Source organism: Paracoccidioides brasiliensis (assembly GCF_000150735.1).
Source record: "Paracoccidioides brasiliensis Pb18 unplaced genomic scaffold supercont2.3, whole genome shotgun sequence".
NCBI lineage: Eukaryota > Fungi > Ascomycota > Eurotiomycetes > Onygenales > Ajellomycetaceae > Paracoccidioides > Paracoccidioides brasiliensis.
The window spans coordinates 2075099-2102055 of NW_011371360.1; the positions used below are offsets into that span (position 1 = coordinate 2075099).

The 26957-nt window shown below is 46.0% G+C and overlaps 12 protein-coding genes across 12 annotated transcripts in view; 7 read left to right on the plus strand and 5 right to left on the minus strand.

Annotated features, from left to right (window-relative positions):
* Positions 1-274: 274 nt before the first annotated feature.
* On the minus strand, positions 275-1099 carry PADG_03005 (uncharacterized protein; the record flags this gene model as incomplete). The annotated part of the gene is made up of 4 exons (XM_010760377.1): positions 275-565; positions 748-822; positions 924-962; positions 1070-1099. The coding sequence occupies 4 exons, from the start codon at positions 1097-1099 to the stop codon at positions 275-277; spliced, it is 435 nt and encodes a 144-aa protein (XP_010758679.1).
* Positions 1100-1652: 553 nt separating this feature from the next.
* PADG_11531 (uncharacterized protein) lies at positions 1653-1862 on the plus strand (the record flags this gene model as incomplete). Its single annotated transcript, XM_010760688.1, has 1 exon — positions 1653-1862. The coding sequence occupies one exon, from the start codon at positions 1653-1655 to the stop codon at positions 1860-1862; it is 210 nt and encodes a 69-aa protein (XP_010758990.1).
* Positions 1863-2326: 464 nt separating this feature from the next.
* Positions 2327-2848, plus strand: PADG_03007 (vacuolar transporter chaperone 1; the record flags this gene model as incomplete). The annotated part of the gene is made up of 2 exons (XM_010760378.1): positions 2327-2360; positions 2496-2848. 2 exons carry the CDS (start codon positions 2327-2329, stop codon positions 2846-2848), a joined length of 387 nt encoding a protein of 128 aa, XP_010758680.1.
* A 1512-nt stretch (positions 2849-4360) lies between these two features.
* PADG_03008 (uncharacterized protein) lies at positions 4361-4765 on the plus strand (the record flags this gene model as incomplete). Its single annotated transcript, XM_010759929.1, has 1 exon — positions 4361-4765. One exon carries the CDS (start codon positions 4361-4363, stop codon positions 4763-4765), a length of 405 nt encoding a protein of 134 aa, XP_010758231.1.
* Positions 4766-7159: 2394 nt separating this feature from the next.
* On the minus strand, positions 7160-7419 carry PADG_03009 (uncharacterized protein; the record flags this gene model as incomplete). The annotated part of the gene is made up of 2 exons (XM_010759930.1): positions 7160-7252; positions 7321-7419. The coding sequence occupies 2 exons, from the start codon at positions 7417-7419 to the stop codon at positions 7160-7162; spliced, it is 192 nt and encodes a 63-aa protein (XP_010758232.1).
* A 767-nt stretch (positions 7420-8186) lies between these two features.
* Positions 8187-9549, plus strand: PADG_03010 (uncharacterized protein; the record flags this gene model as incomplete). Its single annotated transcript, XM_010759931.1, has 4 exons — positions 8187-8386; positions 8913-9009; positions 9063-9321; positions 9449-9549. 4 exons carry the CDS (start codon positions 8187-8189, stop codon positions 9547-9549), a joined length of 657 nt encoding a protein of 218 aa, XP_010758233.1.
* Positions 9550-10584: 1035 nt separating this feature from the next.
* PADG_11532 (uncharacterized protein) lies at positions 10585-11001 on the plus strand (the record flags this gene model as incomplete). The annotated part of the gene is made up of 1 exon (XM_010760689.1): positions 10585-11001. One exon carries the CDS (start codon positions 10585-10587, stop codon positions 10999-11001), a length of 417 nt encoding a protein of 138 aa, XP_010758991.1.
* A 587-nt stretch (positions 11002-11588) lies between these two features.
* Positions 11589-13923, minus strand: PADG_03012 (uncharacterized protein; the record flags this gene model as incomplete). The annotated part of the gene is made up of 9 exons (XM_010759932.1): positions 11589-11946; positions 12041-12400; positions 12461-12560; positions 12625-12833; positions 13040-13248; positions 13336-13398; positions 13452-13547; positions 13611-13659; positions 13715-13923. 9 exons carry the CDS (start codon positions 13921-13923, stop codon positions 11589-11591), a joined length of 1653 nt encoding a protein of 550 aa, XP_010758234.1.
* A 3080-nt stretch (positions 13924-17003) lies between these two features.
* On the plus strand, positions 17004-19316 carry PADG_03013 (uncharacterized protein; the record flags this gene model as incomplete). Its single annotated transcript, XM_010759933.1, has 1 exon — positions 17004-19316. One exon carries the CDS (start codon positions 17004-17006, stop codon positions 19314-19316), a length of 2313 nt encoding a protein of 770 aa, XP_010758235.1.
* Positions 19317-21601: 2285 nt separating this feature from the next.
* On the plus strand, positions 21602-22898 carry PADG_03014 (uncharacterized protein; the record flags this gene model as incomplete). The annotated part of the gene is made up of 2 exons (XM_010760379.1): positions 21602-22137; positions 22205-22898. The coding sequence occupies 2 exons, from the start codon at positions 21602-21604 to the stop codon at positions 22896-22898; spliced, it is 1230 nt and encodes a 409-aa protein (XP_010758681.1).
* Positions 22899-23459: 561 nt separating this feature from the next.
* PADG_03015 (uncharacterized protein) lies at positions 23460-24243 on the minus strand (the record flags this gene model as incomplete). Its single annotated transcript, XM_010759934.1, has 3 exons — positions 23460-23766; positions 23900-23998; positions 24146-24243. The coding sequence occupies 3 exons, from the start codon at positions 24241-24243 to the stop codon at positions 23460-23462; spliced, it is 504 nt and encodes a 167-aa protein (XP_010758236.1).
* A 2536-nt stretch (positions 24244-26779) lies between these two features.
* Positions 26780-26957, minus strand: part of PADG_11533 (E3 ubiquitin-protein ligase RSP5) — a gene marked incomplete at both ends in the record, with an annotated part of 3433 nt that continues 3255 nt past the window's right edge. The window contains one exon of the mRNA XM_010760690.1: positions 26780-26879. Coding sequence (XP_010758992.1) covers positions 26780-26879 — 100 coding nt within the window. The remainder of the gene's footprint in view (positions 26880-26957) is intronic.

Genomic DNA, 26957 nt, shown 5'->3' on the forward strand with positions numbered 1-26957 from the left:
ATGATGAAGTTTCGATGAATAAGGAGACAGTAGACTTCCAGTCAAAAAGCCAAACACCATTGTCAACATTCAATCATACGAGTTCTCATCACCCGACCTAACTAGCTGTATATTGACACCCTAAATCCCATAATGCTAATATCCAACAAAATGATGAGACATGGGGAAACCCCGGTCACAATCACCAAATAATAATGAAAAAGAAGGCATCACACGTCAATCGGACCCAGGATCACTTGGGTCAAACAAGGAAACAGGATATATCTATCAAGTTTTATGACTTCGTCCCAAACCATACAATATTCAAAACCAGATCCAACCCCTTATCCTCAGCATTGGGATACTTAAACGTCCACATCCCATCGAGTTTAACATCCCAGTATGCGCCGGATGCAGAATACATACCCCGTTTCCCAGCTTTCTCTATCGACTCTGCTGCTTCAGGCGATGCTACGCCCTGTTGTATGATTGTGCAGTTCACGTTGAAGCGGTATGGTGAGGTGGGAGGCGTAGGGGTGGACTCTTCAGGCGTCGTAGCTTGGATGAGTGATTGGAGGACTTCATTCTATTGTTTTTGGCGGTTAGTATCCCACACGAAATTGCAAGTTGCTCGTTTTAGGTTTTGGGATGGAGGCAGAAAAGGTATTGTCCGATTTTGGTGGGGGCATTAAGGGGCGGGTGGCACGAGCAGCGAAGGTAGAAGCCGATGTATATACAATGTGCCCAGCAACAGACGGATAAACGTACAATTATTTGAGAGCTCCATTTGCTAACCTGTTCGTGGTCGTAACTCTGAACATTTTGCAGGGCCGAGTCGCATGCCTAGGTAACAAATGATGATGTCAGTCATATATCTTCGTCGCCGTCAATGCTGTTTTTCATTGTCTCCAGGGCTATTTTAAACTCTCCGGACAAAGACATACCTGAGTTGCAATTTTGGTCAAGTCGGCAATTGGAACAGGCTATGCATATCAATTAATACTTGGATATGTAAAACTAAGTAGGGGGGAACTTAAAGCGGCCGCTCAAGCTCTGACAGCATGAGGAGCAGCCAATGAATCAAACGTACGAGGTTACCCGTAGCAGCTTCACCGAACATTATTACTCAGGAATTTTTGAAATGGAGCTAAGTTGGTTGGCATATACAAAGTTATCTTTTGGTCAATATGAGACAGTGATAATTTCTTTATTCTTCGAGAAAGGGAGGTTTGTTTTTTGTATATAACATGTTGGTGGAATCTGCGCCCCAAGATGTAACTAAACAGTTCAAGATAACTTAGGTAAGCCAGACAACCATGCAAAACTCGGAAAGACAGAATGTTGGTGGTTACAGTTGAACGTTGGTTTAAAAGTGAGGCCCACTTTTTTTTTTTTTTTCTTTTATTTTTATTTTTATTTTTATTTTTTTTTTTAAAAAAACAATGATTTAAATATATATTTTTATATATAACTGGCCCACATATATTACTATTATATCTCCATTTAACGTTATCGTTCTTAACACTATAGGTTAGGATTAGGGTTAGTTAAGGGATAATGATAAATGATAATTACTACCGTCAAGAGCAGAAAGAGAAGTGTGAGATATGTGTGATATGGCAAATGTAAGTAGTTTTAATTTTGGGGGAGCTTGTTATGGTTAATTATAAACCATGTCGAAGGTTGTTTTTGGTCGAAGATATAATAAAACTATGTTTAATGTACTCCGTAGCTCGGCTGCATTTCCTGATCGGGACAAATGTGCCTATGAGCGATACGAGACCTTATTGGCCAATATTAGCGCGACTGGCCTTGTGGTAGGACAAACTTCAGAATCTCCGATTAAGATGTTGACCTTGGAACTCAAACGCCTACCAGATTAAATAGGTGTATCAAAAGTGTGATAAGATAATAGTTAGGATGGATATGTTACGTATATATGTGAACAATATTAATGCAATTACCACCTTAGAAAAAAAAAAAATAACATTCTTAAGCTTGCCAAACGTCTGAGCCTATGATGTCACTTTGCAGCCACATCAGATTCAGCCAACCAAAATTAAACTCACCTCCACGTGACAATGACGGAGCATGGAGCTTCCTATTCAACTCACTCGAGACTTGAGCTCTCAGAGCTTCTTGCGCCGTACACAATTACACCGTCATCCAATTCACGCCGTAGAGGCGGGACATCACCTGGGAAGCCCATTTTTTCTCATATATCCTGTATATGCTTTATTTTGGGCCGTTTATGTCTCTTGTTTATCTTGTCGTCTATCACCGAATTCCTGGACCAAACATTGCAGCTTTCAAATACCCTCATATTCAAGTGCATTGAAATTAAAATATGTCGACCCAGCCTCTCCTCCAGTCTAGTCCAGGTACGTTATGTCAATCTTACCTCCGCTGGAGCTGAACAAGCTACTCCTTTTATGGCACCTCGCACTTTCGCACATGTACCATCCTCCTAAAGATTGTCAATTCATTCTAACACATAACCTCCCTGAACCATGCAGGCAAACGCATCGCCATCCCCACCCGCGTCGAACCAAAAGTCTTCTTCGCCAACGAACGAACATTCCTCTCATGGCTCAACTTCACCGTTCTTCTAGGTGGCCTAGCATTGGGGCTTCTCAACTTCGGTGACCGTGTTGGCCAAATCAGCGCCGCACTGTTTACCTTTGTGGCCATGGCGGCCATGATATATGCGCTGGTGACGTTTCATTGGCGGGCGAAGAGCATCCGTAAGCGAGGTCAGGGCGGGTTCGATGATAGGTTTGGCCCCACCATATTGGCAGTCGCGCTGTTTGCGGTTGTCATTGTGAACTTTGTGTTGCGGATTCGGGAGGGGCCGACGGGGAAGAGTTGAAAATATTAACATTACGGATGGCCGTGTGTGTCATCGTGGTTTGCATCTCCTTATTTTTATATCTTCTCCCTTTTTTCTCGCTTGACATGGCATTTGGTAGAGATATATGAAATTTTGGACTGTATCTTTGATTGGCTGTGTGATGCTGGATTTTGCTCCAGCGTATAGAATATGGTATCTATTTATGCCCCTGTGTATAGTTCCGCCCTTTGCCACTTTTGTCAAGGGATATCTGATTTGGAGTTAGATATGTATCTTTTTTATTTTATTGGTTGCACCATTGTCTCAGAGCGAAACAATGCGCTATGTATACCTCTTCCTAGGTCATTCTTCATGCCTCTCTATCCACGTGTCTTCCTCACTTGTGACAGATTGTGTCATTGGTCAGTCAGTACAGTGCTTAGCCGAAACAAGACTAACATCGCTTTTCAAGAATCTCTTCTTATTACACATATGGGCTTGACACCACCGTATATGCAAATAGATGTTACTTCTGAAAGTTCTTAATCCCCTATGTTTCACAAAGGCATTCTCTTGTATTACTCCTGTATACCTTTGTCCTGAGAACATTTCTAAGTTTACAGACCCAGAACGATATCTTTGCGCTGGACTTTCTCATGTTGTAGGCCTTTCCTTGGATGTTCGTATATGTTTTAAGTTTTGTGAGAATAAACAGAATCGTGCTACCCCAGCAGGTCTTCTTCTATACCGAACCAGCTGCGCCGGTTCTTGGCGGCTAAAGCTTTAGGCTGCTGTTTGGGCTCTCGATTCCTATTACGGGACTAGCGCAATGCATCTCATCGTACCTTGGTTGGACAACTTCTGTGCTAGGATAGCTTTTTTCACCTATTAATCTGATGCCTTTTAAGAGACTCGCTAATGTGAGAGCTTAACAATTGGATTTCTTTCCATGCCCTTTGTCACTACGATGGCGTGTCATTGTCGGGACACCACGTCGTGGCGTCCGTGGCTTTTAGCTGGATAAACATGGGGCATGTCAGAGCCATGCAAATCAACCAAATCACGGTTTGGCGTCCAAGACCGCGAAGGGGCATGGGCTTTTGGTGGGGCTTTGTGGTGGGTCCTACTCCTGCTTCGATCGATGGAAGCCATAAACGCCACAGCATACACGCGATGACCATCGAATCATGTATGTTGACCCAAATCGCCTGCTAGTTTGGGTACAAAACGCTAAAAAAGTGAAAATGCAAAACTGCAAAATCGCTTTTTCGCAGGAGTGCAGAAATGCAAGCCGCACCAACGCGCCAAGAAACAGCTTAAGCTTTAATGGTCAAAAGTTAGCTCCTGGATGATAGGTAGAGAATTTTTTCCAGATGATTCTTATTATGACACTGGAATGATGATGAACAGGACAGGCTAAACACATGGAGCGACCGCGCGAAACCAACAAGAACCCTGTGAAGCAGAAGACTACGTGGAAGAAGTAGATAGAGAGCGAGTTGTTTGCGCAAGCAGCACATCCAGAGCAGGACGCATCTGCGCAGATAGAAAATGCCTCCAAACGAGTCACCCAGCTTGACCGGAGAAGTTTACTCGGACAAAGGTCCGAAAAAGATGAACATTCTGGCGAACCACGTCCCGAAGCATCATCACAGGCTGCGTCAGGTCAGGGGAGGATCAGAATCGTTTTTAAAATTCTCGAACGGGGGAATTGGAGGGAGGCGGACACAGTATCAGTCGACCCCCGCCGAAATCGATCAGAACGGGCGTTGTTCCGTGGTTGAGGAGCGGCTTAGTGATGAAATACCGGCGAAAAAGGTTCGGATTCACCCCGTGCGACAAAGACAGCCGGGACATCAGACCTTCCGATTGTTTTCGGGTAGCGAGAGAAAGAAGGAACAGACACAAGTCACTCTTGGTTTCCAGCCAAGCAAGAAACCAAGTAGACAGCTTTGACTTCGTTCCCAACAGGTTTAAGCCTGCAGAACAGGTGGCAAAAAAGTCGTTACTGAGCAATTTTATATGTAATGTGTTATTGATCTAGAAACTATTATATATAAAACAGTTGGGCATGGGTCTGAAAGTGTAATGGTTTGTCTGCCACAGAATCTGCTATGGTTTGTATCTTCAGAGAACTTCGGTCAAAGGTCATAGGCCAGGATAGGTCCTGTGATCACTGCTCTATGTTTTTAACTGACACAGGTCAGTCGGGCACAAGGTCAAAGGGACCTTTGTGTCGAACAGATCTGTGACAGCGTAACTGTGCCAGCTCACATAAGCACCTTGACCCAAAATGGATTGATTAGTCATAACAGCAATCCTAGAACAAAGTAACTACGTCCTATCCCAACTACGTACAAACCATTGGCTTAGCGCGTAGATCTCTTGGCATAGGCCTTCTCTTCCAAAGCATGTGCAATCTGGATCTCAAAAGATTCAGCCGGATACAGTGAGGGAGAAAATACATCGAGGTGAAAAATTTTCAAGCCTAATAGTATAGAAAAGATGATGTCAGACAAACAAGTAGCAAATACGGTAGTAGTTGGTCCCGCCCTCGAAAGTGCCATCTTACAATTTTAGATCACACAGAAGTGAATAAACATGTCAAACCATCCAATCTTCGTCTAATGCCAGTTGACTCTCTGAGTTAATCCCGCGCTGTATCATAGAAATCGCAATTTCCCAGTCTGCAAACATAGTGCAGTCCTCTCGAGACCTTTTTTTTCACGTCCAGCGACTTGCATCTTACTTGAAACTCCAAAATGGCATTGCGAGTTTTGTGGGTCATTGCCGCGCTCGTCTTTTGAAAACCAGAAACTTGTCACAGGATTGACATTTATAGTAGGGGACGCCCTGCATTTCCCTTGCGATTTGAAGAGTGAGTTATCTCCAGAATACCCGGTCCGCCACAGCGATGGCAATCTGGAGCGGTATCTGGAGCTGGAGCCAGGTAGAGAAGCTGGCACGAGCTGGGGCGTGTGGAGAGATATGATGTCCTTGTTTTAGTGTTGTTGGATTGTAGCCCGATGAGAAGCGGGGAGAGAGAGAGAGAGAGAGAGAGAGAGAGAGAGAGAGAGAGAGAGAGAGCTTCTTCTTACATGCTTTAGGCTGGTGAAAAGGTCCGCTTTCTAACAAATAACGGGACACACTTTTTTTAAGCGGGAGAGGGGTAGACGACGGTTTAAATATGTCGTTACCGACTTGGCTGGTGACGTTATCTATGATTCATGACCTCAAATATATGTTTGCAAACCCAGCCAAGGCCGAAAAGTGCGCCTTTCTATCCCTACTAATACCGATCTACAAAGAAGATCGGGATGTTGCTAGTCTCACGAGTGTTTTGGAAAATTCTCTGGCATAGATATTAGGAGTGCACTTGTGGAAATGGTGCGGACCGTTCGCGACCGCGGCGTGACGAAAGCATTGAGTGATTGATGGAAACGTTTGACTACAGATGCGAGCTCATTCCCTCCTCCACGGTGCAAATTTCCGCTACGCAGGAATTCAAGCGTTACCGCGCCATGTCCATGCTTTCGTTAAGCCTCAGCTGCTGATCACTGAGACAAAAATAGCTAAGCGTTCAAATACCAATTCATCCATACAGTACATAATTGTTTAAACCATGATGATGCGGGAATGGTGGGATATGAGCCATATGCGAAAGAATTTGTAGCGAAGTAGAGGAAAAGATACTATTGGAGTATATTAGCCGGTTTTGATTAAGCAGCTTCAACCATGCGTCGGGCACATATATACCCAATGGGGATGGCCTTTTTCGTTATTCACGCGTGACACGAGAGGATTCGATCAAGTGCAGTAGAAAAAGTACGCTTCATCAGGTTTCCCTTTTGTACAATCGGCTTGCTGCAGTAGATAATGAGATTTAGAATGGGTCGCGAAACCCCTTAGACGAGCTGCAATTGGTGCAGAGCACTTACTAAACAGTCCCAGAAGCCACGCACAATCTCCTCCTCCTCGTCCAAAAGCCTTTTTTGTTCATCGGTGACTGGAAGGTTGTAAGTCTCTGCTCAATCAAAATCTATCCAAACAACTCTTTCCGAATCGCCGTTGACGATCATCATGTTCCTAGGTTTCGGATCCCTGTGCCGTACTCCTGCTCCGTGTATCTCCTGTATGCCCCTGAGAAAGTTGTCCATTCATTTCTGTGTATAGTTGTGCAGTTGAATCATCTCAAGATTCGGTATGTACTCCAGAAAAATAGCGCTAGGAAGGTATTTATCATGGAGGAACATTTTCAGGTGGTAAAGTTGGCATTGGTTTCGGATCGAACTTCTCCATCGTCCCAAGGAAACGAGGGATAATTCCACGTCCACACAACCCTCAATCCTCTTAGTCGCCGATAGGCGGCAGACTCAAGCACATGGATATATCCAACTCACGATCTTTCGGTTCGTAGTACCGTCGTGGCCCTCGACCGTGATACTGTTACCATCAGTATCAGAACTCAACAATGCTCGGAGGATCTTACTTACCACCTTCATAACACATACCTGGTCATGAACCATAACAAGAAATATCACGGAATAATCGGAGGCAAAAAGCTTCCCATTGAAAACAATTTCGGAAGGTTTGATATTGTTAAGCTCCATCGTTACCTGGATCTCGAAAGTTGGGCTCGGGGTCTCTGGTACGAAAGATGGATTGTGACTTTAGTATGTTTTGTCTTGTTTGTTTCATATGTACCCGCTCGAAGAAAGTGATGAAATATGTTGTTAACTAGCAAGTGGACTCACGCGTACAAAAACGTTGAGTGCCTTTAGGCAGCAACCTACGGAGTAGCTAGACGTGGCTGGAGATAAATGGACGTGAGCAACGTAATTGTTTAACACTCGATGATTTTCATACAATCTGGCCGATGACCTTACCCTGAAACCAAATATGCTGATACATTTCAGAACTTATAAGACTACGATTTTCCTCGGCTAGCGGACTTGCGAAAAGCTTTTGACCGAATAGTGAATATTGATTCCTGCTCAATATGGCGAACCCAGGTATCCCCTCTTAACCTTACCTGCAAAGTGCCCTTACCAGCGATTCCAGTCAATCCAACCTCCAAACCCTGGGCGCAACACCACCAACACAGCATACGAAGCTAGCGACATCCACAATATAGGGGTTTGGCATGGCTTCAACTTGAACGCAACTTCTTCAAAGTTATCAGAATCTCTTGGTTCAAGCACGGCTTCTACCAGACCCCATGCCGAACATCCCCACCCCGTGCTATAACAGCAGAGAATGCTCTTAGAAGCAAGATCTCAGAATATGTCTTTCCAAGAGTGCGACGGGCTCTTCGAGCTGGGTTTGACTGGTTGATGGCAATCAACCAAATGAAACGACCTCACTCCCGTGTCGTTTGATGTTGGAGAGTGCGCCGAAGTTATCGATGCTTTCAAGCCAGACACCGCTTATTTTTGCGGTCGCACTGCCAGCAGGCACCGGTCCAAACCGCGCTCCAGGAGATGTCAAGCCATCGTGGAAATGGAGCACAGCCCTTGCAACCCACCCACTCCTCGGAATTCGCAACGAGTATCGCCAAGCACTCAGTCAGGTCAACTGGTATATGAGATAGCATAATTCTCGACACGGCTTTCTTCTTACCAATCGTGAATTGGTCGTATTTCGAAGAGTGGATGACAGCGGCAACCTTGAGCTTGTTCCACCCATCCCATTCACATCCGGAGGTACGTACCATCTAATCTTACTATTTGCCGTCTTGCTAATAACTATTATTCTTCACTCATTGGAGCAGCAATTCTTTTCCCCTACAAGTGTGCCCCTGCCAGGATCCATGCGCAGTTTTGGCACAAACGCCTCATTTGCTGACCAGGGATCGATGAGTGGGCTGCTAAAAATGAGATGCATCGCTCATCCCATTTGCATGCTGGTTGCATGCACTGGTCCCCATAAACTGCCTTCTGGCATACCCCCGATGTAGCCCGTGCAATAAGTACCAAATCGACCTAAATGTTTTCTTGCTTCGATGATCAACACTCGCCCGTTGCCATGCATCTTTTAGTCAATCATCTAATTGTGAGGCTCTGAGCAGCTATAAGAATAGCCATGTTCGTCCACACTCATATAGCAAAAATACAAATCGTTATCCACGGGAGCTTCACAGGACCACGAATACCAAGACTTTCATAAAGAGCATATCAGCTTCAAGTTGCCTTTCCATCATGGTAAGTTAAGCCCTTCCGCAAGTTTGTTGTTTCTTAATACTCACCTTATTCAGGAATCTCTCGATAGCGTTGCTCAAGCGAGACGGGATATTGAACACAATATTGCCAACCTGGATGATCTCTATCGCGCGTTACTCCAAACGAGACAGGATATTGAACAAAATATTACCAACCTGGAAGAACCTATCCAGCGCCTTCGCGACGCCGAGACAATTGATGACATACGAAAATATCTTCCAGACCTCTCCCCAGCCTTCCGCAGGCTTTCTTTGTCGTTTGAAAGGTTGGCCGGTTTTACGTCATGCGCTTTGGGTATGGATGTAGAAAAGTGGGAATTAAACGACTTTAGATGCTATATATCTGACCTGTGGGGAGACTACGGACATGCGTTGCAGCTCAAGTATATATATTTATTGTGTATTGTGTTGTGAATCGGAAGATGTCAAGCTTCGTAAAGGTGTAGAGTACCTTCAGGAAAAGATGGGTGATGTACAAGTTGTTTGCGCAGAAAGCCAGGAGCAATTGGAGGAAGATCCATGATCTAGCATATATTGCCATGTTCCATAGTGCATAATAATGTTTTTCAAGTTGTATTAATAAAATCTCAACTCATCCAAAGTGATCCCAAATCTCCAAGCAACATCCACTCAGAGCGATTAGGTCGTTGCTTGGTGGATATGCTACTGGCGCATGTAAATGAATGGTATCATACATAAGCCAATGCCCTCAGCCCTCCTGTATTTTGGGCATGAATGGCTATGCAAAATATTGGCTCCAGCTGGGTTGGGCGAAGCGAAGATCCGAACCGTTTGTTCATGGTCTCCTGTGCTAACAAATTCCAGCGGCCCAATCTGAGGTCCCCAGGCGGGAAGCAATGCGGTCAAGGTAAGACTGGCTTGCACTCTGGACCTTGCTGTGTCTCTTTCTAGACTGCATAAAGAGAGGCCTTGCACCCACCCATCCCTCATCTCTTATTCTGTGCATACACAATGCTAGCCGGCATGGGATTACAGAATCCAAAACAAATGACCAATCTCAACCATCTCCTCGGCCCCCGTTTCAAAAGACTTTTAAGCTGGTTTCTAGTTTTTACCCTTCCTTTTATCTTGCTTGGCGCTGCCTTCTGGACAGTTGTAATAGCCGCGGTGTGGTTAACTGTCCAGTTGGTCAAAATATTTCATCGGCGACAAAGAGCAAAGAGAAATCGGGATTTAACAAGAGCCAGTGCACTTCAGCACAAGAACCGTTTTGACCCTGCTTCAGCGAACCAGTTCTATCTGTGCCGGTCATCCTACAGACACGCTATTCTTTGCCAGCGGCGAGTTGTTGAGGAATGGATGCCCGATCTCTTTTGAATCCTCCAGATGAGGGAGAGAGGACGGTGATCGCTGCCGTTGCATTAACAGATTTGAGGAAGAGATCTCAGCCTCCGTTGATAACCCAGAGCAAGGTCAATTTCCAACACAGAGTAAGATTTTTCCAGCTTATGGGTCATACCTCTGGCTGATTTCTTTTCAATGTATATGGGTGGCGCGCAGCAGCAAATGACAACTGTGGATGCGGCATGCTGCTACCATGAACGCGCGCTCTATCGACTCCAGAAAACTGAAATTTCCGCCCAACGAGTGTCCACGAGGGAAAAGAAATATCCATGTCCACACGCTGCATCACATTCATGCAAGTCAACATTCACCACCCCCGGTCACACCTCACGCCACGGAAAGAAACACACAGGAGAAAAATATGTCAATTGCCCGGTGTGTAATAAGTCGTTTGCGCGAAAAGACTGGTATTTTCTACCATGAGCTTCTCGCTGCGGTGTTGGATGGTCGAACCCCCGCTGCCACAGTGGAGAAGATCCAAGAGATTCTACCGAAGATTCGAGAGAATCTAATGGGAGGCGATATCCCTTCCTTTAAACGGGGGTCTGAGGTGCTTTTCGTACAAATCCATTGCTTTGTTTTGTTTCATCAAATATTCGTCGTCGTATAAAGAAATTAGAATTGCACCAACGCGTTTTCGAATAAAAATAACACAGCTGCACTGTGATGCTTTGCGTGGGCCAGCTTCTCATGGGAGGGGCGTGGAGGAGTGGAAAATAAGTTCTTGCGCACCCTAGAAATCTAGCTAGAAATCCATTTGGAAATCTGAATATAGGCTCCTGTTCAATATTAAAGCCCTATATTCTCTGTAGAGGCAGGCTATTCTTAACCCAAGTGTCGAACAGCGAGACGAGCCGGGCAACCAGAGATGAATGACGGGAGGATGCCTGCCGCGATATAAGACGCTGCTCTTCATCGGCATACGAGGGAATATCTGGATGGGTGCTGCAATTACGGTAATATTTCCTACTGACAAGAAAGACATCGATCTTGCGTTGACCAAGATATGTCCAGCTCCTACATTGTTCAAAGTTCCACTAGTCCTCTAGATGCTGTGATGGCTTAACCGTTCGGGGTCGAAGAATGTCTAGTGACTCATCAATTGTATATCTATCCATGGGTTTCTATGTTAATTTCTTAACGACGGTTTTTCTTCGCTACAAGAACTCTAACCAGGCAGACGATATAGAGACGCGATCAGTCACGCGTAAACGCTGTGGACCATGAGCGCGTGCCCCTGAAAATCTTGAACGCCATCCAGCACATCCGGGCACGACGGGTGAGGACACCAGAGCAGAGCATCGGAGTCAAGGTAGCGGAGGTGGCAATCTTGGACATGTCTTCAAAGGTGGTCAGGTTGTGAAAAGGAGTACATCCGCGCGGAGTGTGGCAGCTGGCTATCTCCGAGACAGAAGAGACACTGAGTACCTGGACATAAGATGGGAAAGGTGTCAGCGTCAATGATACTGTCGAACGCAATATCAACCACAGAGTGGGCAGATGAGACTCTCCGCTTGTGCGGCTCCTCGCGTAAGCTGCAGAGTGAAACCCGATCCTGGATTGTTTGAACCCGGCGGACGTAAAGCTCGTGTTGGTCTTCGGTTCGACAGTCTGATGAGCGGAAGAGATTCCGAGCGAGCCGCGCTCACTCCTTGAATACAAATTGGATTTTGTCCTCATCGTCCACCTTGAACCCCTCGCTAACAGGCAATCCTAGAAGTTGCCTCTTGATCTTGATGGTGTCGATTGTTGTGAAGAACTCCTGTCTCACTTCCTCAAACACCTCGCGGTGGAGGTTCTGTTTCTTGGCCCTGATGGTATCCCCAAGCTCTGTGTACTCGCGATGCAGCGCTGTGTCTTTGGATTTCAGGACTGAACTGTGCTTTCTCTCAATAAGTTTGTGCAAGGAACGCTGCCAGTCACACAGCTTGATGAGCTGAGGATCCCACTTGATTGCCTCCTTCTGCTCATTGCTAAGTTCCTTCGGAGCATGAGGATCGTGTGTGAGGCTGAACCTTCCAACAGCCTGGATGATGGACTCTCAGGCAGGACAGCCAAGGTAGGCGGACTGCACATCCTGCTTAACTTTTACTGATATATAGTAGTGTTCAAAGATATCCGCTCGGGAATGGCCCATGACTTGGTTACACTCACTGGTGGTTGCAACAGCTGAGCATGGAAACATCAGAACACTGTTGGCTGAAAGTGTGGAGATGCCGATGATAATACTCACTGTCAACCACGTTGGCGGTTCCTCGCCTGATACAATATGGTGTCAACTTGTGCTCGAATCCTGCATTGCGTCCCAGGCGTTGGAGATACTGGTTGAATGTGTCGTAGGGCAGAGCTTTGTCTGGAGAGATCTGAATCCCCTCTGCGGCATGTACGGCTCGACGGAACACGGGGATATTGAGCATGTGGGGTTTCCATTTCAGATGCAGGCTGTTACGGGGCGCCATAACCAAATGCGGAGCACATCTTCAACTGAGTTGATGCCTCTTGCATTGAATGCATCATCAGCCAGTGCCAGGGCAAGGAAGTGGGAGACAGGACAAAGCGTGAGGTTGTCATCTCATTTGTGAAAAATATAGGTTGTCCTTGTCCAAGTGAGGTTTTTGAAGATAAAATGCCAGGTAGGTAGAGCTCACAGTTGTGACTTGTTCTGTTTCCCCTTCATGAACATCAGATATACTTCCATCACAAGTACATGCCAGTCTGGTTGATCTGGATTAGGAATCACACGCAGCACAATATCCTTATAGCAGAGGGCATCATTGGAACCATGGAGACAACCACTCTCGATGAGTGCTCTGGGCCGCGTTGAGGTGTAGGCGATAAACAACATGAGCAATGAATTCTGCAGGGTATATCATTCATGGGTAACGGATGCTGTATCCAAACACCAGTGGTAGTGGAGAATGGCCACAAGGTCTTCCACACTCACTACTGGTTTGTAATTGATTGACAGGTCCAAATCGTACTCATCAGTCAGAGGACCCAGGATGAACTAATACTGAGAATTAGAAATGAGGAGAATGATGTTTTGGGCTGGGCTTCTACCTCACTGATTAGTTCGCCCACCAATTCATCCACCTTTTGACCTGTCTCCCTTTTAAAGAGCAGTTGAAGGAATTTCCATTCAACCCAAATCATACTCTGTTTGGTGATGTTGAAATTTTCCAATCTCCAATCAGCATAGACTCAGAAGTTCTCGTCCACACATGCGGAAAGGTGAGAGTGGGCATCAACCCCCATAAATGAACAGTGTCTTCACAAGAGATGTCAGCAGATTCCACCATGGATCCAATATGCATGAGGCTCACCTATCCCAGAAGCGCTGAACACGATTGATGGCAGTAATTGTGGCATTGGCATATTTCTTGCCTGTGACCTGGAATCGAGCCAATCTGACGGTGTCTCTCGCACGGTATTCATCTGGGGTGAGCTCCTCGACTATCTTCTTCCAGGCACGTCGGCTCTCCTTGGTGGGTGGGTTGGAGGGCTTCCATAAGCAAGTCCATTGGGAAAACATGTCATTCGGATAACAGGAGGAAGCGGAGAAAGTAACTAGCATAAGGAGACTGGAAAGGAGCAGCGTTAATAACTGGGTGCGAAGACAGTAGAGACAGTATCACTGAGAGTGAACGAAGGAAATGCTTCAAAGGAGCGGAGGACATCGAATTTATACATTGTGAGGAGTAGAGCATCACCATCCTACAACGAGGCCGAGCATCGATAGCTTGTAGATACGACATCGCGACTATCGCTGTCTCTTGAGTATGTATGTGGAAAATGGCTGCTGACAAGAGATGCGAGGTGTGTTACTGAAATAAAAGCAGCGTAGGTTTCACGTCACGTGGACAGCATTGAGCTTAAAACAGCGACGAAAATGGGATGCTCTGAGTGGCCACACCCCCATCTTACAGACTATAGAGGTAGAATACCCGTTTATATTAATAGCGCCAGTTGGCCCAGGCTGTAGATAGACCTTCTCCCATACTTTTATCTTGATTATATTAAGGGCACAGGTGTATCGAGTCAAATATCTCAGCCATTCCAGTGCCAGAATCGGCACGCCGTCCAAATGATATCCTTCGACCCATTGGTGAAAATACAAATATGATCACATCTTCCGTCCGCCAAGGTCTTTAGCTTGCCTCCTTTAAAGCCGTCTCTTCATCCTCCCCCTTCTTCTCAGGATAACCAAGTTGTTACCAGCTTCAATGTCGGAAGATAGTCAAACGCAGATTCGACCGATATTGCCGTGGATCTTGAATGACGAATGGCATATTCCACAGAGGAAAAGATTTATCTACCCTTTCAAGCTTCAGCCAAATAGCAGTTCAATATTTCGTTCACACTATTTCTTACCCCTGAATGAATTTGACAAAGGCAGCCCCAAAATAGGCTGCCAGCCAACAGTGAAGTCACTTAACATGCTTGATTTGCGAGTTGCCCAAGCAGTGGTTTCCAGCGATGGATTGTGTTGTCTCCAATCTTGTAGATACTTCCATCTGTTTCGATTCGATATGTCAGTCTAGAAGTTCACTCGGTGAAATATCCACGGCTGTTAGCCTGTTCAGGCATGAAAGTATAATCCTGTTGGAAAAGTAGCATCCAGCCATCGGCTGGCAATTTGCAAAGAAGTGCTATTACATAGCGATATCCATTTTTGAAGAGCTTTTTCTTTCTCCACAGAACGTACCCCCTTAATTAAATCTTTCTGCCCAAGCCAGGTTTCTACTGGCTGGCGGCTGAGGAGAATAGGCGCTGATACCCCAAAGGCTGTACTTAGACACCACAAGACAGCGTTCTCAGCCGTCATTCAAGTTGAGGAGTTTCTGGAAGATTTTCCGGAGAATGTGAATTCTTTGATATCACTTCTTTGTTGTTTCATCGCGGATTTTGACATTGTGGTCACATGACTTTGCGTCCAGATTGGTGGCTGAATCTCCGCATCTGTGGCTGGGAAGTACTGCAAGTATCGAGATCCACATGGCAAAACATCCTCCGATTACGTATTAGTTTTTGTAAATTAAGTTTTCTTGGAGAACCTTGTTTGCTCTTCCATGCCTCTAGGAATGTTTGTATCGGTGAAGATAGATTGAATTCAATTCCTATTTCCCAACGGTTGATAATAATGTTTCTTGCAGAGCTCCCTCCAGTCATTGTGACGTTGCATCGTTTTTGTTATATGTGCTGCCAAGTCATATCCAAATTATGCAATTTTACACCTTTCTTGGGAATGTTATCCTTTTAAAGAAAAAGGAAAAGTAAGAACGCATATAGAAAGATCCCTTCAACTGCGCCCTTTCTGCTCCGTACTCCGTATGCCAATGACAGTCCCATATTCCAGTAGGCCAATAGATGGAAAAGCTCTCCACACTATTCTATTACTCCGTACAAACCCTCTGTATGTAATTCAGTGGCCTAACTAGTGTACAAAACCAACCAAAACGGATCCAGAATCCAGAACACTGAATTGTGCAAATGACTAACTTCCGCCAAGACTAGTTGCCTAGAGTGTCACAGTGTATTACTAAGGTATATTATCTCTAGTTATAGTTAACTAAACTAGTTAGTTAGCCTTTACGGGGTAGTTACATACCAACCTTGGACAAACGCTCCGGTGGCGTGACCATACCGACCTAGTAATTCCCGTACATCCGCTGACAAAGTATTTCGCCTCATTTTCGTTAGTTATGGTAACGCTCAACCCAATCCCGAGATGAAACAGTTTGATACGCTAGTTTACTATGTATGTAATACCAGAGACAAACAATATAAACGAAGCTGAAGGACGACAAGAACGCGGTACCCTTACCATTATCTGGGCGTTAACTGTATTGCCCCTGTATGACCCATGTATCAGCCGATGACACGTTTGGAACGGTAATAACGCCGTCCTTGTCCCTGAGAGGCCTTCCCGCTTTCCTAGAGCAACACCTAACTGAGGCTCTACGCGGCATAGACTGCAGTACAACCTCCCATACCTACACCTCCCGCAAGCTCTTGCGATATACTCCAGATACCTCACTCCACATCTCTCACCTATTACCACTGCCTCTACCTCTTGTCTGCCACAATCACCCTCACCAGCAGTGACCAGCTTGGGTCCTTGGACGGTGGCTGTGCGTGCTGCCTACGTAATCTGTCCGCATATCCGGTTATCGCAGCGCATTACCTACCGAGCCTGCTACCCTCCGCTGCCCTTTGCGCCTGGGTAACCCCGACCTCCACAAGCCGCCCTCCCCGCCTCTACCTCGACTTAGCTGCTCGCTGCTGACAGTCATTCACTCATTTATTTCGCGATTGAGCCTGACCCTTGCTATTTTCGCCACATCCACAACCTGGCGGGCCCTCACCCATCCGCCTCTATCTTACCCGAGACGTTTTCCGCACGACCATCGCATCCTCCGATTCTTCCCCACAGAGGACCCTTAAGGTCGCCAGAACACTAGCGCTGTTGCCGCGTAACCGATGTGCTTGTCCACGTCGTTTGCAAGCGCGTTACTGTGGTTGTAGCGTAGGTGGATTTACCCGGCCCTTAGAGCGACGAAGGAAAGAAGCGGCTGGAAATCCATCGTGGCGATCGGTGTGCTCTCGCATGGCATGTTTCGACTGCTTCCATGGTCTTCTGTTGCTGGGGGCAATAAAGTGACAGCGGAGGAGGTGAAGATGCTGGCCGCACCGCAACGACGATCTTCCATTGCGGACAACCCTGCGCTTCACAAGTTGAAGCGAAAGCGTGCAAACTCTGGCGAAACTGACACATCTGTGCCAGAACCTACCCATCTCTCCAGGATATATCTCCGCCCGCAAGAGGCAAGCGGAAATGCTAAGCTAACACCGTCACAGCCGCCTTCCTCTGTAGTTAAGGTACAGTCGCCAGATCGATCAACACAAGGCGACATCCCTCGCCGCAATTCACTGAAAGCCACAAGTCAAATTAAAGAGTCTGGAGATATGCCTCCACCAAACACAGTGAAACCTGACCCTGAACCAACGCCACCTGCAGGAACAGTGCCTAAAATGGATACGGAAACGTTGCGCCAAACACTTGAATCACAACTGAGTCTTGAAATACTCCTTAAACATGACGAGCTACGGTTGATAGACCAAGAAATGGGGAAGTGCCAGGTTGCATTAGACCAGCTTCGTCGGTGCTCCGAAATCCCATATCCCGGTTCGAACGTTGCTGGACTCTCCAGTAATGTCAGCAGCGGTACTGGAAGTGCGGTATTGCCAATTAGGCCTGGTCCACCGCCTATATCACCGTCGCCATGGGGTGTGACTGAGGGACCATACAGCCGGCACTATGCGAAGTGGCTACTTCCTGATCCCCGGTTTGATGGAGGAGAGGTTGAGAGTGCTGTCCACGCCTCTGCTGTATCAGGGAGTGGCGCGGATGGACGGACGACCCGTGCGTCGTGGTCAGAACCAGGTGTTACAGGTACTTTGCGTTCGCAACGCAGCTCTGCTGGCACCAAATTGCAAGCATTATCAAGTGGCTATCCCCAACCGAAGGATAAAGCTGGGCCCATGATCATAAAGCGCAAGAGTGATGGTCAGCTCGTCAAATTGGTCTGTCTTGATTGTAGGAGAGACAACTTTTCGAGCACCCAAGGCTTTATTAATCACTGTCGAATTGCTCATAATCGAAATTTCGCCAGCCATGATGCTGCTGCTGCTGCATCTGGAGAGCCCGTAGAAGTCGACGAGGCCGGTATGGTTATTGGCAATAATAACGACGTACCTGCCGGCACTGCCGCCGGATATGTACATCCCCTGATTCGCTCAGCTCACCTGGTTGGTTCTGCTGCACAGCCTGGTATGCGTCGCGCATTTCCTCAGGGTCAATTAGCAAAAAGATCAGGCGATAGCAGCACATCTCGTGATGGCAGCAACCAAGCCGAAAAGGCATCTTCGTCGCAATCTCAAAGTACTCCTAATTTGAACAAACCGCAACTGCAGAAGATTTCAGTTGTCCCTCTTAGCCCATCTTTCAAAGCTTCTCCAGTGACACCCAATCTCTCTTCGCTAATGCAGAGAAGAGGGATGTCGGTTGACTTGCTTGATATCGTGGATGATGCCCTGACTAAAACCGCAATGGCCATGTTGTCTTCGGATGACGAGTTCAGCGAAGGACTAGATGACGAGAATGAACAACCAAACCACGATCGGTCCCGACTAAGTGTTCGAGGAAGTAGATTACCCGCGCGCACAATAGTTTCTCCAAGCCAACCACCACGACCAGGAAGTCGAAAAGGGATAGATAAACCAAGCCGCAAGCCTCAGCCTTCTCCTATCCCCCCAACCCCCACACCTCAACGGCCACCATATAGATCTCCATATTCTCCAACTACAGGATCTTCGGTTGCCCCTGGAATCGAGCATGAAAGATGTCAAGGAAACGACATCGATTCAATGGTTGACACGATTTCTTCTGAACTCAGTCCTAACACCGTGGAATCAAATCAGGCTCCAAGCCTTGTCAGCGATGACGAGGATTACGAAGCACCATCTGAATCAGAAAGCCCAAGCCCGTCTCCCTCCGCGGTAAGTGATGAAGGACCCGACAACATCGAGGTTCAAGACGGCGATGACGGTACAACTGGAGGCGCGAATGTGCCCACCACAGCAACGTCAGATGCGAAACCAGGACCAGAAATAACGAGCCCTTCAAAACATCATCATGATCATCATCATCCATCACCAGTTTCGCGGGAAGTACCGGTTTACAAACGCAAGGCGTCCAGTAAGGTCAAAGGTGGTGTGAAGAATGCTGAAATGTCGCCTTCTACCAACACAGCAACCATGCGTGTCAACAATAAGGAGCCAAAACGCGTTAGCTTTGGGAGCCCGATCACCACAACTCCGGCTATAGCGCAGAAGGATGGTGGGAAGAAGCAGCGTCGGGGATAAACACCGGCTCCTTGGTTCCTGAGTTCTGTGGTGCTCAGCAGTATTGTCACGTTTCCTATGAATTTTTAAGTTTTTATTTTCTTTATTATTTTCTCTAATTTGCACGAGGAACTTCCTGGATTCCGCGTACGGACGACCGAATTGTCGGGTTGGCAGGAACCTCAAACAGATTCCTTTTAATTTTCTCGTTTAATTTTCTCCTCTTGTTTCAGCTCTCCTGTTCTGTATTGACCTGCTTAGTCCCTATTTTTTGCTCTCTTCTGCAATTTGCTATTTTTAAACTTATGGGTGATCATAAGAAGGCATGTTCAATGGGATTTTCTTGCTGGTGGCTTTGCCCTTGTTACTTTTATTCCGCAGTGTTTCTGGGCTATGGTTTCTGGGTTTGGTTGGGTTGATATCAGGCAGGTCAGATGGATATTGGCCTCACCGGGTGGGATTGTTGTTCTTTTTGCTTTTGTTGTCCATTTTTCATTTCACCTCTTCTACCTCTTTAAGTTACCAAGGTTTTCTTTTTTGCAGCGTCGCTATATTTGTTTGCTGCACCACTCCTTCAGTGTATGTGCATATGGCTGGCCCCCACCCCCCTCACAAACCCCTTCTTCTCCATCTTCCAAACCGCCTTTTACGACCCATGAATCTCTCCTATGTTATGTTATTTATATATAACCTGTTTTCTTTGCCTGCCTTTTACACTTCTTTTTTCACGATCACCTATACTATACCACTTCCCACTTCCCACATGTTTTGTACATGTGAATGCACGTGCAATCTACCCTTCCGTTCCATAACATGCCATGACGTTTATATATATATATATGGCCCTTATCCTTTTTTTTTCCTGCTTCCCTTTCTCCGTCGGCGCTGTGCTTCGTTGATTCGATGCAATCTACTTTGTAATCAGTACATGATATGTTTCCTTTAATCCTTTATCTCTGGTGATAGCTACTCATATGTCTCTTCACCTTCCATTCCTCTATGTCTTCCCTCCCTTGCTCTCCGATTCTTCTCTCCCGTACCGTGCCCCGCTATCGATATCGATATCGATTGATGTGATAAACTTCCACACAATTTCAATCGTCTGAGCATGTTAGATGAGGGGCTGCCCGGCCATGTTGTGTTTCCCCCCTCAATTATGTATACGTACATAGCTATATTATTTTATTATTTCAACTTTTGTTAAATTTCCATAGAGAATATATTACTGGCTTTTGCCTTCGGTTCGCTGAGTATTATTCCCTTGGAGAGTTTATTGAGAAATGAAAAGATATATTAGACCGTTGAGATGACATCTACACATGCATCTATTTTCATCTTGTGTATCTTAATTTTTGTGTACTCTTCCCCCCATATATGTACAGGAGAAGTGACAGGATTTTGGGTGCTGGATGTGCTCCTCAGGTCAGATTCATAACTCTCCTCGCTTGGCAAATGATGGTATTTAGGCTGCGACGCGCTCCACATCATACGTCCTACAACCTCAACTTCATCTCCTCCTCTCATCTCTTCAAGCATAAAATTTGACGATTCATATTATTATTATATGTTTATGGCGCACATTACTTTATTGCTAGTGAGGCTATGACCGCTGGACAACGTAAACTCGAAAGACAAGTGGCAGAAGACACGAATCTCCGCTGCTGGTTGGAAGGTAGGCTGACCCTAAGCGTCCGAAGAAGAGCACAGCTATCTGCGATTTTCTTTTCCTTTTCCTTTTGGCTTTTCCTTACACTCTGCATTTCTGCTCTGCTACTGAGTGATATCGATGTTCATTTAATCTTGTGTCTAAATCCTACGTTGAAAGATGTGGTACGGATTCAAGGATTTGAGATGCAATTGGACGCCCTGAAGAGGCGACCCTTGGGAGAGCCTGTGAACGAACGTTCAAAACAAGAAAATCTCTAAATGAGTGGTCGATAGACGTCGACTGCTATCCATTTTTCTTTTTTACAATCCGGGCAAAGCAACAATTATTTTTATTGATTTATTTTTCGGGGCGTATGATGTTTTCTCCTTGGGCTTTCTTTGGACAGTTGGCTATGCAGTTACTTGTTAGCCGAAGTCCCATCTCATTCTATGAAGGATATCGGGAGTGAAAGCAGTTAGCAGTTCAAACGGCTTTGGCAAAAAATGCCCCTTTCATTCTCTTGTTTTGTAGCAAGTTCACACCGTGCTATTCAAACTCCGTTTCTCAAGAGGACGTACCTTTACTGTTCTTTAACTGACCATGTGGTGCTCTGCTCTGAATCTTGTTTGACATCCTAATATCCTCTCTGACTGACAAAATGGTTAAATATAGCCGAATCTCCAACCGTGAAGATTTTCTATTCGAGACTGATCTGGAAAATCAATTATTTTATTCCAGGAAGACAATTTTGCAATTTCTCAAACCTAGTCGGGGGAACAGAAGCAGAGGAGCTGAAATGGGTTCACAGAACTCCTTCGCACCGTCCAATATATCCCGAACTTCCGTCTCCTACCTCCTATCCCTTTATCCACACACCATCAGAGAATTCTACAAGGCCAAGTTGGTTGCTAAATCAAAGTCAAAAAGGTCTCTGCCAAAGGGAAAGAGTGAAGAAGCTATTGGAAAGGAAGTGGAAGCCTTTTTGAAGCTGGATCGACTACGCTACGACTCGATGCCAGCAGCACTGAGAGACAGGGCTGTAGCTGGCACTGGGCTCAAGGACGAAAGCAAAGCGGGGGAGGACGTAAAAAGACCCAAGAAGAAAGTAAAGGCGTCCAAGAACGACGACAATTCGTCCCATTCGGGTCTTTATTTGGAAAAGGATGAAATTGTCAATCTTATGGACTGGAAGCTGTAAGTGCTGTTTTAATGCTTCATAAAACCTTCAAGAAAAATGAGAATCTTATGTCATATTTGTTAGCAAGCACGGCTCCCATAGACCAGCCCTAATGGGCTTGATTCGCTCCAACGAAAACTCCCTCGTGCAGTCCACCACAAACGCTGCCTTCTCACAGCTCCAGGACACTCTATCAAATACCGGAGACGAAGCGTTCCCCGCTGCTCCGCTCGAGACACTAACAGGTCCGCTTCGAGGTGTGGGTCCTGCCGCTGCATCTCTCTTCCTTTCCATTGCTCCATACGGAATTTCATCAGATGACCCGTCCAGCGACGTAAATAATATAAATGCACCTCCATTCTTCAGTGATGAGCTGTTCAACTGGCTGTGTCTAGATAAGTACAAGCACGGCTCCGCTAGCGGCGGCGGCGGTGCGAAATCGTCGGTGATAGCAGCGCATAAGATTAAGTATAATATAAAAGAATACCAACAGTTGTGGGAAGCTGTGCGGGGGCTCAGGAAGAGGATCAATCAACTTCCTGAGCAAAACGAAGGAGTTGAGAGCGCGGAGGGTGATGGAAGAATCTTCTCCGTGTTGGATATTGAGAAAGCGGCTTTTGTGATTGGCCATCTTGACATATCGGGGTATGAGGACGACATTAAGGGGTCGTCGGTGATGAAGGCTTCAGGAGATAGTGGAGGCGATGATGCTGTTGCAGCAGGTGCAGCAGTTGATAGTGCTGGTGTGGTGGGAAGGAGGAAGAGAAAGAGGGAATAGACGATTGAATAGGCTAAATGATGGGGAGGAGCTCTTGTGTAGTTTATAACTATGTGAATTCAGGTAACTATATTAACTGGAATGTCTCACACGTGAAAGAATTACTTTAATACATTCATGCCCTCGCTGCATAAACCTCCTGGAATAAGGAAACAAATGCGGAGTGAGCTGACTCGACTGACGTCCAAATTATGATACCACAGGATGTCAGCAAGCCATCAAGCAGATTGACTAACCACAGAACCTAGGAGCTGCCTATTGTTACATGTTGCTCGCGCATCCACCCCCACCCCTACAACTAGCAGCACACAGCCAACCCTCCTCGCTGCCGCTGAGAACACGCCAATATTCTCCCTACGATTAGAATCTCAACTTCAACCCCAACTCAGTCCAGGAAAACAAAGTCAAATAAATGTGAAAAAGGAAAAGAAAAAAAAAAAAAAAAAAAAAAAAAAAAAAAAAGCCCAACTTCCCCACTACCATCCCAAACTACCCACAAGACCAAAAAGCCCCCCGCTCCAAAACACCCACATCATACAACAAACTTCCTAAACTCCGCGACTACACCATATACCCAATGCCAGCAACCAGAAGCCCAGCAATGCCTCCCATTCCCATACTCACACCGCCAACGGCCGCTGCCGCGTTCGGTGTCTGTGTCGCTGAAGAAGTCTGCGCTGTGGTGCCAGATGCAGTCCTCGACGCGCTGGATGAGCCTGTAGGCTCAGCGCCGGAGTCTGAGGAGGTAGGAGATTGGGTGGGGGTGGCAGTGGGTGTCGTCGCGAATTGCGAGGCAGCGTTGCAGTTGGCAATTTTGGAGGACTCAGTGCCGTGTCTGCCCGAGTCGTTGGGGCAGTTGTTGTAGCAGCTGTATGCATTGGTTGAATGTGTTAATCTTAGAGTATACGTATATACCGTATATGTTTGGGATTTTTTTTTTTTATTTTTATTTTTATTTATTTGTCTAATTAAAATTTGGAAGATATGCGGGGGGCACGTACGTTAAGACATTGGTGTACTGCGTGCAGAGACATTGCCAGTCATTGGGTACGCAGGTTTTGAGAAGGGCTTGGGTCGATTGCAGACAAGCTTCGAGGATACTATGTTTAGTTTTTTGCTCTTGTAAGCAAAGGATTTCCTGAACATGGATGGTTTATACGAGAGAGCCGTTGTGTCCTTTGAAGGATGCAGGGTACGTATTATCCATAGCTGATAATCAATCGCCAACCAACAGACAGAGAACATACTTCTGAGCTTCACAGGTGTTTGGGCTTTTCGAGGTCTGAGCGGCAACGAGGCCGAATAGGATGGTGCAAAGAGCGGATACTGAGACGAAGGAGCGCATTTTGGGTGGATAAACAAGAAGTAAATGAAGAAACGAATGATCTTGTACAATTGCTAGTTGAAAGGAGTTTCAAACGGCTTCGTAGCCGTGCACACAGAGAAACGAATGTCAAGCAAACGAACGGACTGAAGAAGAACAGCTGCGGGTAGGGTACAAACGAATGGATGGATAGATGGATGGACGGAGTGGTAGTGTGTAAATGGTCAAAGAAAAGAAGAGCGTGGGAAGTCAAGGAATGTTTACAGTGTTTTATTATTATTCTCATTGACTCCGGGAAAAAAGGGGAGGGGCCGGTCCCCAAAAGGGGGAAGAAAGTTTGGTAACGGGCCTATAAAAACGAGGAGAGGCAAAAGAGGAGCTTGAACTAGTTAAGGGGCAAGCCAACTGAGAGAGAGAGAGAGAGAGAGCACAGGATCAACCATTCAGGTTGCACGCAGGGCGATGGCAATCTGCTAGCTGCCGTAAGTATGGAATATCCATACGGCTGGATGATTGCGGGTGGTGTGCCACATGATATCTGAAGCTGAGGCCGGGATCTGGATCTGGATCTGAACCCGCATACCATACTGCATTGCACTGCCCTGTGGTCATGCCAACCTGGGCAGGCATATATGGAGTATGGTATCACTGAGAAGTCGGTTGGCTCAGGATTCGGAGTCGTGAAAAGCCGGTAATGGTAATGCATTGTGGCCAAAAAATCCTGAAAATCTCCATTGACCACAGTTGCCGAAGAACAGGATGAAACTAGGGGCGTTTTGAAGCTGCTCAAGGGCCGCCTAGCGCTTCACCCGATGCGCAATGAATGCTATCGTGATGGACAGAATGTTTTACAACCTGCTTGGCGCGGGCTGGACAAAACAGCACAGATATGCGATCTGGACTGCAATTGGTGTGGGTCGTGGAGGCTAGACAATCGCATCCATGAGATAAACCAATTGAGCTGTTTTCCAGTTTACTTAGTTTGGCTATTTGAAACAGATGTTTGTGGTGGGCCTGAGAAATTGTGATAGTTGCTTACACCCGTTTAACCAACCAATAGCCAGCCATTCAGACGCAGCCCGAGCCGAGGAGAGGTCAAAATTGCCGCTTTGGGAATTGGTGAGGCGGCGATTGAACCTCGGGGGTGGACCGCAACCTTGCAATAAAATGCATACAGAACGGACTCCATCGTGGGGTTAATTCGAGACTTGAAGGATATGCAAAGGTGTGTGATAAAGGCCTCCATGCTCTGTACAACGCGCAGTTGGCTATCCTAGTTCTCTACCAAGCACGGTATTGTTGAGCACCATGTTCGATGCGTATCTATCGAGTATTATTTTACAAAGATGGTTCCTCTTTCGCCTGTTCTCTCCCCTAGGTTGCTCTACTATTAGGGTGAATAATGAAAGGTTACGCGTCTCACCTCTAAGAGCGCACTATACAAGGGAAAAATAAGGGAGAGAGAGAGATCTAGCGATGTGATATAAGAGTAAATCAAATCTTGACAAAATTTCATTATATCAACGACAGCAAACTACATTATATATCTTCACTGTCTCACAGCTGGTTTAAAGTGAAAATTATAAAATAAAATAAAACAAGCACGAACAGTTACGAGGAGAGAAAGTCGATGGCAGGAATACACAAAGGGTGAGGGAACGAAGAAGGAAAAACCAGAAACATTAAACCATAAAATGGACGCCGAAAACTAAACGGAAACACAGACAGCGGAAGGCAAAAGGAACAGGTGAAGAGGAATAATGATAGGCAATCCCAAAATCCACCTGTCTATCTTTGCTTCGTGGAGATCAAGGCAAACAAATGACCGTTCACCGCCGCCCGTTCCCTTGCGAACTTTTTTCATTCATACACACATTGATAACCATAAAACCCGTTGGCGGAGGACACGATCCTGGCTTGAGGTTATAACTCAAACAGCCAACCAACACTGAGGCAGGGAGAAGAGAGAAAAAAAGAAGGGTGTTCCTGACGAGGCAGGGAGAGGAATGGGACATAGTTTGTATATGCGCGGAAAGGAGAGAATAGATCATTTGATCGTCGTTCATTATAGGGAAAAGGTGAATTGAAATGAGTGAACCGAAAGAGAGAACGAAAACACGATGAACGAGCGGTTCAGAAGGGAGCAAAAGTGCCTAGTACTTGACTAGAGAAGGGAGGGGAGAAAAGAAAAAAGAAAAGGAAAAGGGAAAAAATATAAAAATAAATAAAGATGAGAAAGATAAAAAAGTTATGGTCATGATAGTATCAGTGACAATGGTTGGTACCCATTCCCCCGCCCTCATAACCGCTTTACCTGGCCTGCTTGCTCTACGTTATACAGGAGAAGATGGGAAAAAAAGAATATACACGAATATTTGGCGGGGAACGAATGCCTGTGGCCTTGCAGCTTGCAGGCTTACATACACAGAGACACAGCGCCACACACGTAAGGAGGTTGAATATGATGAAAATCTGACGAGAAGAACATAAATATGAAAAAAAAGCAATCGTCTTCCTTAAATAAAATTTGTACCTTTGGATATTTTGTTTTTTCAGCTTACTCCTGGCCGAAACCTAAGGTCTCTTCGACGGCTATGGTGAGTTTACTCTGCAGTTGCTCGTAGGTCTTGTACGGTGGTAGATCCAAGCGGTTGAAACTGTAAAATTTTAATTTTGCGGGTTAGTATGGAGAAACAATGGTTGCTACAGCATCTGCGAGAATGGTGGTTGGGGTT